The sequence below is a fragment of the Camellia sinensis genome, chromosome 12, assembly GCF_055761805.1.
Source record: "Camellia sinensis isolate YWXY chromosome 12, ASM5576180v1, whole genome shotgun sequence".
Classification (NCBI taxonomy): domain Eukaryota; kingdom Viridiplantae; phylum Streptophyta; class Magnoliopsida; order Ericales; family Theaceae; genus Camellia; species Camellia sinensis.
Window position 1 is genome coordinate 35514260 of NC_138972.1, and position 12054 is coordinate 35526313.

Here is a 12054-nt window from a genome sequence, read left to right on the forward strand (position 1 = left end):
CTCATCTTTTACAAATCCATGCAAATAGTCCTACAACTTGGTGAATTGAATTTTCTACATGGATTATCTTCTTGAATTATGGTCAAAGATCATACCTAGAGCTTTAATTTGGTGATAATCTAACTTAATCCCTTCAATCTCTCTTCAATTCTCTACAATTCCTCTTCTCTCTCTCAAAATTCAGCTCAAGAAGATGATGAAAATGAACTCCTAAGCATGATTAAGGCATATATATATAGGTAGATTAAGTTAGGTTAATTGAGTAGGATTAAAGCTAATCAATTAAAGGTTACTTCTAATCAAGTGTAATAAATTTATTCTAATTATTTTGATCTGAATCAAATTTTAATTAAACTTACTATATGGTTCTAAATGTTCCAATTAACCTATTGAGCTAATCAATTTCGGTTTCTAAATCCATTTAGGCTTTGAGTTTTGAATTCTAAGTCTGCACTCTAACAGATAATTCACAAACAAACAGTTAAACATCAATTAAGCACATAATCATGCAAATATGCTGAATGAAATAATATATAAAAATAATACATATGTCGGGATCGTCACAGTATATGACCAAACCATTTCAATCTATTCTCCCTCAACTTATCTTCTATCGGTACTACTCCTACCCATTCTCGAATATACTCATTCCTGACTCTGTCTTCTCTAGTCTTATCACACACCCACCTAAGCATCCTCATCTCAAAAACACTCATCTTATCTATATGTTGTTTCTTAGTTGTCCAACATTCCGTTCCATACAACATCGTTGGTCTAATAACCGTTCTATAGAGCTTCCCTTTTAGTCTAGTGGATACTCATTTATCATACAATACCCTAGATGCACTCCGCCACTTAAGCCATCATGCCTTAATTCTATGGATCACATCCGCTCCAATCTCTCTAGCTATTGTGATAATTGATCCTAAATAACAAAAATGTTCATTTTTAGGTAGTGCTTGGTCCTCAATCTTTACTTCTCCTCTGCTTCCATTGTTACTGTTACTAAAATTATACTCCTTATACTTTTTCTTACTTCTGCTTATCCTAAATAATTTGTACAAAAGCTTCAAGACAAGAAGGCGGAGTTGTTGGGGCTAAAGTTTGGAGATCATTGTTTAGTGACAATGATGACTGATGACTTAATTTTAAGAATTGCATAAATCTTTCACTATGAATTGTATTGGTGGATGTTGTGCGTGGATGTTACATGGCTGATATAGGTGGATCTAATTTGGTTCCGTAGTGTTGTGTGTAGTGGATGCTCTTAAATTATGGTCGTGTATGTCACAATGGAGATTGTGATGGAGTACTTTATAATGGAGGAATTTTGGGAAGGTTTGTTGGTTCAATTGCGGATTGACTCACACATCTGATACTGAGTTTGCTCAGTTTGAGTATGATTAATCAAGTAGCAGTATAAGGATTTGGTTGTTGACTTAGTAACTCAACTAGTCCTATATGATGCCCCCTTTCTTTTTAATGGGTAATTCAACATTTTATTATCTCCCTTGAAGGACTCGATTGATTTTGTGATTCGTGCTTGACTTCACCAAGGGAAAAAAAGGGTGTTTAAATAAAATCATATCATGATATCAGCAATTTCGATTTTTCTCTTTGAACAGTCCTTGACACAAGTAGAATTTATTACACGTTACTAAATCATAAGGGGACTGGACTTTAAAATTTTTATAATGTTGTAGGGAGCTCCCTGTCAGTGTCATGGTTATATATTTCAAGGGAGGTCAGTGTGATTTACCCATCGTGTTTTTTTTTTTTTTTTTTTGTGTGTGTGTGTGTATTCAACTATTGATTGTTCACTCTGCTATGCACCCATTCATTCACATGCATACAAACATATAAGTTCAGGTAAGACACATATATACATGTGCCAATTTTATGGGTACTCATCTCTAAAACATGTTCCAAATTGAAATCTATTACTGTATCCATTTCTGCATATTGTAGATTCTAAGTCTTCGTTTTACATATTTGGCCTTGTTTTCTTATCTGTTGATGGAAAGTTATGATTATGTTGTCTGTTCTATTATATTTAGATATGGTTACCATCACAATAAGCTCTCTGTTTATCAGAATCTTTTGGGAGTCAACAAAATTTGAAGGACATACTGACAAGATTGAGCCATGGTATGGAACAGCATACTCTGTCGAGAAAATCACTGTTTCCATGATTCAGGTTTGTTGCTGGGTGCTTGTTACATGAAATGCCAATAAGTTTCCTAAAGTGTTTGGTCCTGAAAGTAGGTCAATTTCGAATCAGATGAAAATGGTGTATAATATCTTTATTCTCTTACAGCAATGGATGGAATCAGCCCCTGATGAACATCTTCATCTTCCTGCTCCCAATGTGTTCATTCCTACTGATTTATCTCTTAAGAATGTAGTAGAGATGGTATGATTTGTGTATCAATCTAATTCAGTGTAACTATCTTTTGAATCCTTAAGGTTCTTGATGTGTTTGGCCTTTGTAACAGGCTAAGTTTCCACTTCTGTTGAGGAAATCATCCTATTCAAGATTGTGGTACAAGCCTGATACGATGTTCTCCACTCCTAAGGCATTTGTTAGGATAGATTTTAACTGTCCCTATGCGGGCAATTCCCCTGAAGCAGAAGTTCTTACCGACATTTTTACACGTTTGTTGATGGATTACTTGAATGAATATGGTGAGTCACTAAATTGTTTAGAGAATGAGAAGTAAAAAGCTAAGGTCCTTTCTGCCTTTTGTTTTCTAGGCCTTTAAAAAGGAAAATGATGGGAAGTTTGAAAATACCGTTCTTTTTGAGACATCCCTTTTTAATGAGCCCTAATTTTTGAAAACTCCGGAAATAGTTTGCACGTAATCAGCTATATTTGGGAGTTACCTTCAAAATGATTTTGAAAAGCATTTCAGCTAGCGTACGTTTTTTGTCATTATTTATGTATTTTCTGTTTTTGGAACTGAAAAGGGTTTTTGAAAATGTTACCTAACTGGCCCTAATCTTCTCTGACTGCTTTTGAGAGTTTTATAACTGTTTTTCTGGATGGAAGAGCAGTATTGCTCCATTGGTTATGCAAATGGGTGTGTATTTATTGTTAGACTTTATCTTTTGTGAAAATCTTATTAATCAGCCAAATTAGGGTGAGCTTATTTCCTATTTTGTCTATTTCAGCTTATTATGCTCAGGTTGCTGGTCTTTATTATGCGATAAACCACACTGATAATGGTTTTCAGGTAATTTGTTTTTCCTGTTCATATTATTTGAAAATTATGTCTGACAGTATACTAAATTTTTCTACATCTCTTTTGTTTTTGGTAGCTAAGTCACATCTTTAAATTGCGTCTCATATTTATATCAATTCATTTCATTGTTCTTTCTAGTACAATACTGTTGTAGACTTCGCTTGATTTGTTATTTAGTTCAGTTTTAGGTTAGGTTTATTCTGTAAAATGAAATTTCAAATAAAATAAATAAATATCAATTATGAACAAGGAATCTTTATGTTGCATTACTGAGGACCTTGTTTTAAAAAAATTATGCCATGTGGGGGCTTTACTAGGGCTAACAAATAAAAAAGGTGTTCGGATCCTCTACAGTGACTGTAGATAGATTTACCTATAGTTTATCAAAATGACGTTGTTTTGATGAAGACCAAACAAAATAAAAAATAATAAAAGAGAACAAGATTTCTTTTTCTCTCTACCTTCTCTTCTTCCTCACTCCTCCAAACCCAACACCAAACCCACCCCCCCCCCCCCTCTCTCTCTCTCTCTCACAGGCAGCCATCCAACCCTCACCCTCTCTAATTGCTGGCAAATCCTCCCTCACCATCTCCGTCCTCAGCAGAGGGAAGTCGAAGTTTTGATTTCTGCGAATGAGTTGGTCTCGGAGACCCCTAAGAGATTGTAGGCATTTTTTTGGCAAACTCGGTCAGATTCGACTAGGTGCACGGTGGAGAATTCGACAGTAGCCGCTGGGTCTGCTGCTGCCATTTCTCTCTCTTGCACTTCATTTGGTGTCTTGGCTTCGCTTTGCTTTGCTTTGCTTCTCTTCTCTTCTCTCCCTTTTTCCTTCTGAGAAACCTTTTTTTTTTTTTTTTCAAAAACGGAGAGGGTGAGGGTTGGGTGGCTGCCTGCGAGAGGGGAGGGTGGGGGGCGAGTAGGAAGAAAAGAAGGAAGAAGAGAAGGTAGAGAGAGGAGAAGGCAGAGAGGGAGGACAGATCTGGTTCTCTATTTTTGCTTTCTTGTTTCTTTTTTTTCCTTTTTTGGGTCTTCCCTCTTTGCCGGGCATGGAGAGGGTGAGGGAGGATTCGCCGGCGGCGGCTGGAGACGGTGGGGATTGGGTGGCCGCCAGTGAGAGGGTGGGGGAGGGAGAAGGAAAAAAGAAAAGGAAGAAGAGAAGGCAGAGAGTGAAGAGATCTGGTTCTCTGGTTTTAGTAATTGTTTTTGTTTGTTTGTCTTGATCAAACCGACGTCGTTTTGATGAACTATAGGAAAATCTCTCTACAGTCACTGTAGAGGATCCGAACACAATAAAAAGCCTAGAGCCAGAAAATCATGTGCTGTTACAATTGCATGTGCTGAATGACATGGAGTATAGTCTGTTTCACTTTTCCTCTGAGTTTGCATCATGGTTCAAAAGTCAGTAACTTTAGGAATGCAATTAGGACCAAGGATGTTTTTAGACCAATTTATTACAAATAGAGCTCGATTTCTAACTGCAATTATCTTGTGTATGTTGAAGACGTTGCAGTCTGTGCTTGGCTGTGTACAATGATAGTTGTGTTCGAAATCTAATTGAATTGTCTACATGTGAGTTGTACAGCTAGGCAGGTAGCAGTCAATTGCAAATGTATTCATTGTAGTTTTTGAATTCACCTTATTGGTGATGATCTTTGTGGCTGGCTTTATATTTTGTTGCCTCTCAGGCTTTTGAATCTTCGCCTATTCATTAATTAGTTATCGCACAAGAAGTTTTGTGGCTCTGGATGAAGGAGATGACATAGGGGCATGCACCTATGTTGTATTTAGTGAGCATCATGGAAAAATCTTTCTCAAAAACTTGGATTGGGCATTGTGTTGGGACAAGTGACAATAGCCAACTTCTAGAGCAACTATAGTTTCACAGCTCAGACGATTAGGATCCTTATAACAGTGTGTAAGAAAGGGTCCAAGAACGTTGTCGGAAAACTTGCCAGAAACTTCAAAGATCGCCAGAAAATTTGAATTCTCTAGAAGTGATGAGAGAGGCTTAGATTCTTCAACGGTGGCAACTATGAACACAATAGGAAAGAGATGATGGAGATAAGAGATTGGGTGAAGAAGAAGGCAAAGTAGTTAGAGAGAGAATAATGACAAAGCTCTCCCATGGATCTGCCACTTTTATTCTCAATTAGAAGCAATCAAGAGTTGGAGATTAGTTCTCTCCAAGTAAACTGCCAAAAATCCTCTTTAAAGCTATGGGTGAGTCCTATATATAGGCGACTCATGATGGTGGAGCCCCATGTGCAAGGCACATGGGGGAATATTCTTTCTAACAACTTTGTCTGAGAAGTCATCTCCCCGAGGATGAGAAAAATCTTGCGGAAGAGAAAGAGCTTATCGGTGAACCCTTCTTCTTAGTCACGCCTAACCAATGATTGCTAATTATCTCAAAGGATTAGGGGTAGTTCAATGCCCTGCCGCAAATATCGCCGAGTCTCATGGACCCCATACGTCGTGCCACCTCAACCCGAGTATAGGCTAGTTTAACCGCCAAATGCTCGGATCTCTAGATTTGCTCAAAACCCTTTCGAGTTCGAGCTCAAATAGGTCTCTAGTTCGTGGATCTGAAACCTTTTGAGATTAGAGCAATCTAGCCCATTCGATAATGATATCTCCGGGCCCACTAATTTTAGGCTTTCTAATTGGGCCCTGATTAGGCTTAATCAATTAAATGGGCTCAACCTAACCCCTCTTACATTTTGCCCCTTGCATGTACAAGAAGTCTATGATCTTCTCGGACATGCATGTTTGATTTTCTCAGATGAGCACTCCTTGTAGTGGCACTCGGACATGCAATAGAGTGTGGTTCGAGAGGAAATTTCTTCTGTGCATTCTCAAGGAGTCGAGACCTTTGCCAATGCTCAAGATAGAGATGAGAAATTGAGGTTATTGGAGAAGAAGGGAATACTAACTAAGAAAGAACTCTTTTGGCTCGCTCTCAGATGCAGGAAGTTAGCGAGGAAGTTGGCATAATCCAAGAGTTATTCCATTTGGTCTATTCTGAGATAAATACAAGCATAAGACTTGAAGAGGCAAGTGACATTTGAGTAGATGGTGTCTCCAACTCGATTGATAGCACAACCTCTGACCCGAAGATAAGGGAATAAGGTGTTGTTTGTGCTACATTCGCTTGGAAGTTTGATGAGCCCAAAGTGTAGTTATCAATTGCTTACATCAAGTTCCTCCCTAAGATCATATGATAGGTTGTCTAGGCTCAATTATGTGAAACTTTGTGGCCGACTGTCACATAGCCAAGAGTAATTCTCAATGTCCTTTGAGCCCCATAATTGCAATGGGTTGGTTCACAACTTGTTTCTTGGGGATTCTGGCCTTCTCAAATGTTGCTTGTGTCATGATATTGGACTTGGTAATTTCAGTTCTCATTTCCCCTGAAAGCCCGAGTTGATTGATGAACTATTTGAACTTGATGTTATCTTGGAGGGTCTTCGCATAATGATTCGGACCCTTCTCTACACATTGTTGTTCATAGTTGGCAACTTCTTCGATTTCATCGTAGTAATCCCCTTATGGATTGACGGGTCCATAATAATCACCTTTTGGATTGAAGGTTTCTCTAAGGAAAAGATCATTGTCTTCGTAATGCTTCATCTTTTGTCATGTGAATCCGTTCCCCTGCAACTTTCAAGTAGAAGACTAGGAAGTCGTAACGACAGGAGGTCCTCCAAATGACTTGTAACTAACCTTGAAGCTAGACTTTGAGAAGTATTGATGCTCCAAGCTGCTGCAATTAATGTCGAGAAGGTCAGCAACTTGTGGTTATCCAGAAGTAACTTGTACCTGTCAAGTGCTCTTTCTATACAGATTTGAACTAAGTGATTGTCCTCTATGGTCTCGTGACATTCCACCGTCATATCTTGGAATCTCTTCACATAATCAAAGATGCCCTCTCCGTTTCATTGGACTTCCAACTTTAAACCCCGTTTGGTGAGGGACTTAGAGAATTCCCTCAAGCGAAAGGAGTAATTGGATCAATGAATACCCAATGTTTCGTTGAACCTCACCACGTGCTCCTAGGCATTGCCTTGTTTACCATCAAATTCTGCGAGCTTTGGGATAATGTACCCTTTGGATATGGGTAACTTAACATTTCCACCGGCTACGGAGGCTTGATGTCTGGATCGGGTAAGGAGGGAAGAGTTGTTTTATCCTGCTCTTGATCGAGCATGACTTCAGATATAGTTTTCTTGGATAGGATTTTCTCGGGAGCAACATCCTTGAGAGTGACTTCCTCTCAATATCCTTGGAGGTGACTTCCTCAGGGAGCAATATCCTCGGAAATGACTTTCTCGGGAACAACATCCTCAGACACCGCGATACCCCCCAAAAAATATGAATTCCTTTGGAAATGGAAAATGAAGGCAAAAGATTGTTGATAATCAAATTAGACTTGTGGAGAAATTGAGAGAAATGGTGGTCATATGAAAGATAAAAACAAGCAATCCAGAGAGAGAAAATGGTAGAGAGAGAAAGTGTTGTGTATGTCATCAATGGTAGAGAGAAAGTGTTGGGTAAGTGTGTGTATAGCCATAGAAGCATGGGAGGTGTTTGGAATGCTCTACCCATTTGGATCTAAGATATGTAATGGTGATGGAACAACAAAGTGGGCTTGTAATGGTGATGGAGCAACAAAGGGGGTTTGTCAATTTCCACAATTTGAGACATCATAGGAAACTATTTGAACACCAATTTGGGCATTTGGAAACCCATTTGGTTTGGGAAAACACCATTGCTAATCAATTGCTCACCATTTTGAGAATTTGGAAACCCATTTGGGTTTGATAAAATACCATTCCCAATCAATTGAACATCATTTTTGGACATTTGAGAACTCATTTGGGTTTGGTAGAAGAGTAATGAGTACTACCTTTTGTGTGCTTTGAAAACCTTGAATAGCTTTCATTGAATAGCTTGGGCTTGAGTTTCTCATCATCATTGAAGAAACCTGCATGTTGATGAACTTCTTCTTCCATTGCTTTTGATGGAGTAGTATGTGTTCCAAATCTCATTGCTACAATTAACCAACTCGCCTTCCCAAAGAAACCTTCATATTGATGAACTTTTGCCATTGCTTTTGATGGAGTAGTATGTGTTCCAAATATCATTGCTACAATTAACCAACTCGCCTCTCCAGTGAAGTCACCAAAATGTAAGAGGGTCCAAGAACGTTGCTGGAAAATTCGAATGAACCGGAAAACTCGCTGGAAACTTTGAAGATCCACCGGCCCCAATAGATTATTTAATGTGACCATAGGGTTGATCTTTTCAAATTATAATTTAATTGCTTATTGATAAAGGTAGTGCAACAATCGTCTCGAGTTACGTGCACTTGGGCCCGAATTGGCACAAGGTTCGAGAGATGGACTCATCGGGCCTGGTATTAGATGTTAATATGTTAACACAATGCCATTTAATAATTTGGAGACATGTTGGTGAATTAGGAATTCCAGCGCACAATTTGTCTCGTTCTATGTGCACTTGGGCCTAATCCGATTTGAGATTCAAGAGATGGACTCTTCGAGCCCATTAATTATTGATTTCGTGTTATTTATGTGTATTTTATTTATTTTGGTCATCCCTACGAATTTCGTGCAATTCTAGTATAGAAGACGTGCAAACTTTAAAGATTTTAGCTAGGGTTATGGAGAGAAGTCCAAAACGCCTAATAGTGCATTTTACATACATTTTGCTATCCCCTAGGTGGCTTGGCTGAACTTCTCTCATGAAAATAGAAAGACCACCTTAATGCTTGTGCAAACTAAGTTACTTTTGTGCAAGTGTACTTATATGTGTATAAGTGTGTATAATTCTATGGAATTCAAAATAAAGGGGTTAGGATTGCTCTGTCCTACCTAAGATCAAATCTTGGCCATTGATTTAAAGTTGGATTAAGGTTTAATGAGAGGCTTAATTGATCTTCACTTGGAAGACATGGGTTACACTTTGGAGAGAGAGAGAAAAAGATCTTTTATTTACTTCATTCAAGGCTTTTAGAGAGAGGAAAAGCCACACACAAAAAAATCTGATTTTCCTCTCTACTTCTCTCCCAAACCAAGACCACCTCCTCCATCATTTTTCTCATTTTCCTCTCTTTTGTGTTGCATTTCCACCATTGTTAGTGCTAAGGTTTTGGTTCCACCTCCGTTAGATTGGTGATCCTTCTCTCGTACTTGAGGATTGGAAAGCATACTTCCTTGTAAGATTACTATGTATTTGTGAAAAGGTTGGTGAGCAACATTTGAAACTTGGAGAAGAAATTGAAGTGCTTTGGAACACTTGAAGCTAGATCATCCAACTTCTCTCTCTTTTTCCTCATTTGTTTGAAAGCTTCTAGTAAAGGTATGGGTTTTCTCATCTCTTGCTTAGAAAGCATGCTAGGGTTTTGTTTCAAAATTTGTGGCATGATTTTATCTATGGAAGAAGGATTAGTGTATTTCTTCCAAACCATGAGTTATTTGGTTGATCCATGCCTTCTTGAGACAGTTTTGAGTTAAGAGTTGGATTATTGCCTGGAAATCTCTAAAGGTGTTCTTATTATGTGATTTCATGAACTTTGAATGTAATATTGTTATATCTATCTTGAATTTATGAAAAGTATTATTTCATTCATTTAGGGCTTTTTGTTCAAATCTCACAAAGTGTGTTCTATGGTATGTTTGGTGACTAATGGTATAAAGAACATATAATTTGGACAAATTTAAATTTTTTAGAATTATTTGAAGTGATGAGAAATTGGGGAAAATAACGTAATTAGATTAACCATTGGATAAAATGAGTTAGTCTAAAAGATGATTTGATTTAGTGTTGATTTACTATTTGTATTATAATTTTTAAACTAGTTTTGCTTAATAATTTCTTAAACTTATATGTTTCTAGGACTAGTTTTTTTTTTTTTTATTATTTTTTTTTATGACTTATTTGAATTATTTAATGAATTTGGGACTTAATAAGGGCAAAAAGGTGATTTTGGCTCTTTAGGGGTCAAACTGTCATTTGGGAATATTTGGGATTATTTGACTGAAATTGCAACATAGGAAATTAACTTGAGGTTAATGAAGGGGACATTGGTAATCTCTTAGGGTAATTTGGTAATTAACATCTTAGGGTAATTTGGTAAAATTGTGCCTTAGGGGCATATTGGTCATTTCACACTAAGTGTATATTACTATTATAGCCCTAGGGGGAAATTGGCTAGAAAGAGCATTGATGATGAAAAAAAAAAAAAAAAAAAAAATTCTCAGTGTTGAAAAATTACTCATGGAAAAGTGGGAATCCAACTAAGTATTAAATAACTAGGGTTGGTATTTACTATACTTAGTTGTTTTTTGGGCGCGTCCTGGTATTATTGATTTGATGGGCTTGGCTTGGGTTATTGGGTTGTAGCCAGTATTGTGGTCCAGTACGCTTGGGGAAGATAGTGGATCTGACTATCTACGGGTTAGATTCCCAGACACTAGCAATTTAGAGTAGTAGCCTTCGATGGTTGTGGATAGAGTTTCTTTTCGACACGCAACTCGGAGGGAGCCTGGGGCATGATCAGGGCAGGACATAGTATGTAATTATTTATGGCTTGGACATGGTATATGTTGGTGAGGCCTAGTTTATTGCCCTATTGGCAATTATTGATTTTAGATTATTTCTTTTATTCAATTATTCTAGTGAGTTAATAAGATTAAGTAAGTTAATCCCGAAATTGGACGTTTCATTGCATAATTTTACCTGTCATAACACTAATATGTTTACTGAAGAAATGAGAATACTGTTGGGGGAGTGTCAATACTCACTCTTGCATTATGTGGGTACCGATGGACACTCGCCGGCATGAGCATCGAGACGTAGTTTGTTTTGTTAAGTTTAGACCTTGGTTAATTGGGTCTACGTGCCTTGGCAATTTTTTGTCGAATTATTATATTAATTAATTTTAGGTTTGTAACTTAAACATTTATTTCCATTATTACATGTAGTTCATTTTATGGATTTGCGCTCCAAGTGAGGATGTCTTTAGTATGTGAGAGAACACTAGAGTTTAAGAGGTGAATTATTTCAAAAACTATCAAATGGCACACTTCCCAATGCAAGTCAAATTTTATCAAAAACACTTTGTTTTGTCACCTAAGGTTAAGTTAGGCTCTATAAAGGAAAAATGGACATGTTTTCCAACTTCATACAACAAAAGGCCATTGGGCACGTTTTACAAGACAACCCTAATTTTCATAATTGAGTGAGAATTGGTTAAGGAAAGTGATTTGAGAATGAACAAAGTAATAAAGAGAGTTTTTACTTAAAAATCTCGTGCTTAGATTAATTAGTTTTGTCCAATTGATCTTTGAAAATCGGGGTGTGACACATCTGTTAGGGGAGATAAGGAAGAGTAAATTAAGGATAGTCACTCCACTTCATAGATAGTGCACACAGATTCTTTTTTCATATTAAATTCCTTTCGGGTTGGAAATATGGGTTACTAGTGGGGTTGTGCCCATGCTCCCTCTTCTTCTGCTTTGTAACCAGAGTAAGTGTCACAACACTATTTTTCAGAGTTCAGTTTTAGCGTGTGATGACACCAAGATCCAACCCTTGCTCTCAGCCAATTTTTCCCACACAGTCGCGCACACAATGAATTTGAACAAGAGAGAAGGCACACACAATTAAAGGAAATTCCTAACCTTTATTATTGCACCAAAAATTACGAAGAAATGCCAGTGGAAGACTCTCCAATACTTGACTGATTTTCAAGTTCCATGGCCTTGCCTAATTAAAGGCTACAATCAGTCAC

The 12054-nt window shown here is 37.5% G+C and overlaps 1 protein-coding gene across 1 annotated transcript in view; it reads left to right on the forward strand.

The window, feature by feature from the left end:
- LOC114318147 (insulin-degrading enzyme-like 1, peroxisomal) overlaps positions 1-12054 on the forward strand; it is an 83876-nt gene that overhangs the window by 53251 nt on the left and 18571 nt on the right. The window contains exons 15-18 of the mRNA XM_028265007.2: positions 2095-2197; positions 2318-2413; positions 2496-2685; positions 3172-3233. Coding sequence (XP_028120808.2) covers positions 2095-2197; positions 2318-2413; positions 2496-2685; positions 3172-3233 — 451 coding nt within the window. The remainder of the gene's footprint in view (positions 1-2094; positions 2198-2317; positions 2414-2495; positions 2686-3171; positions 3234-12054) is intronic.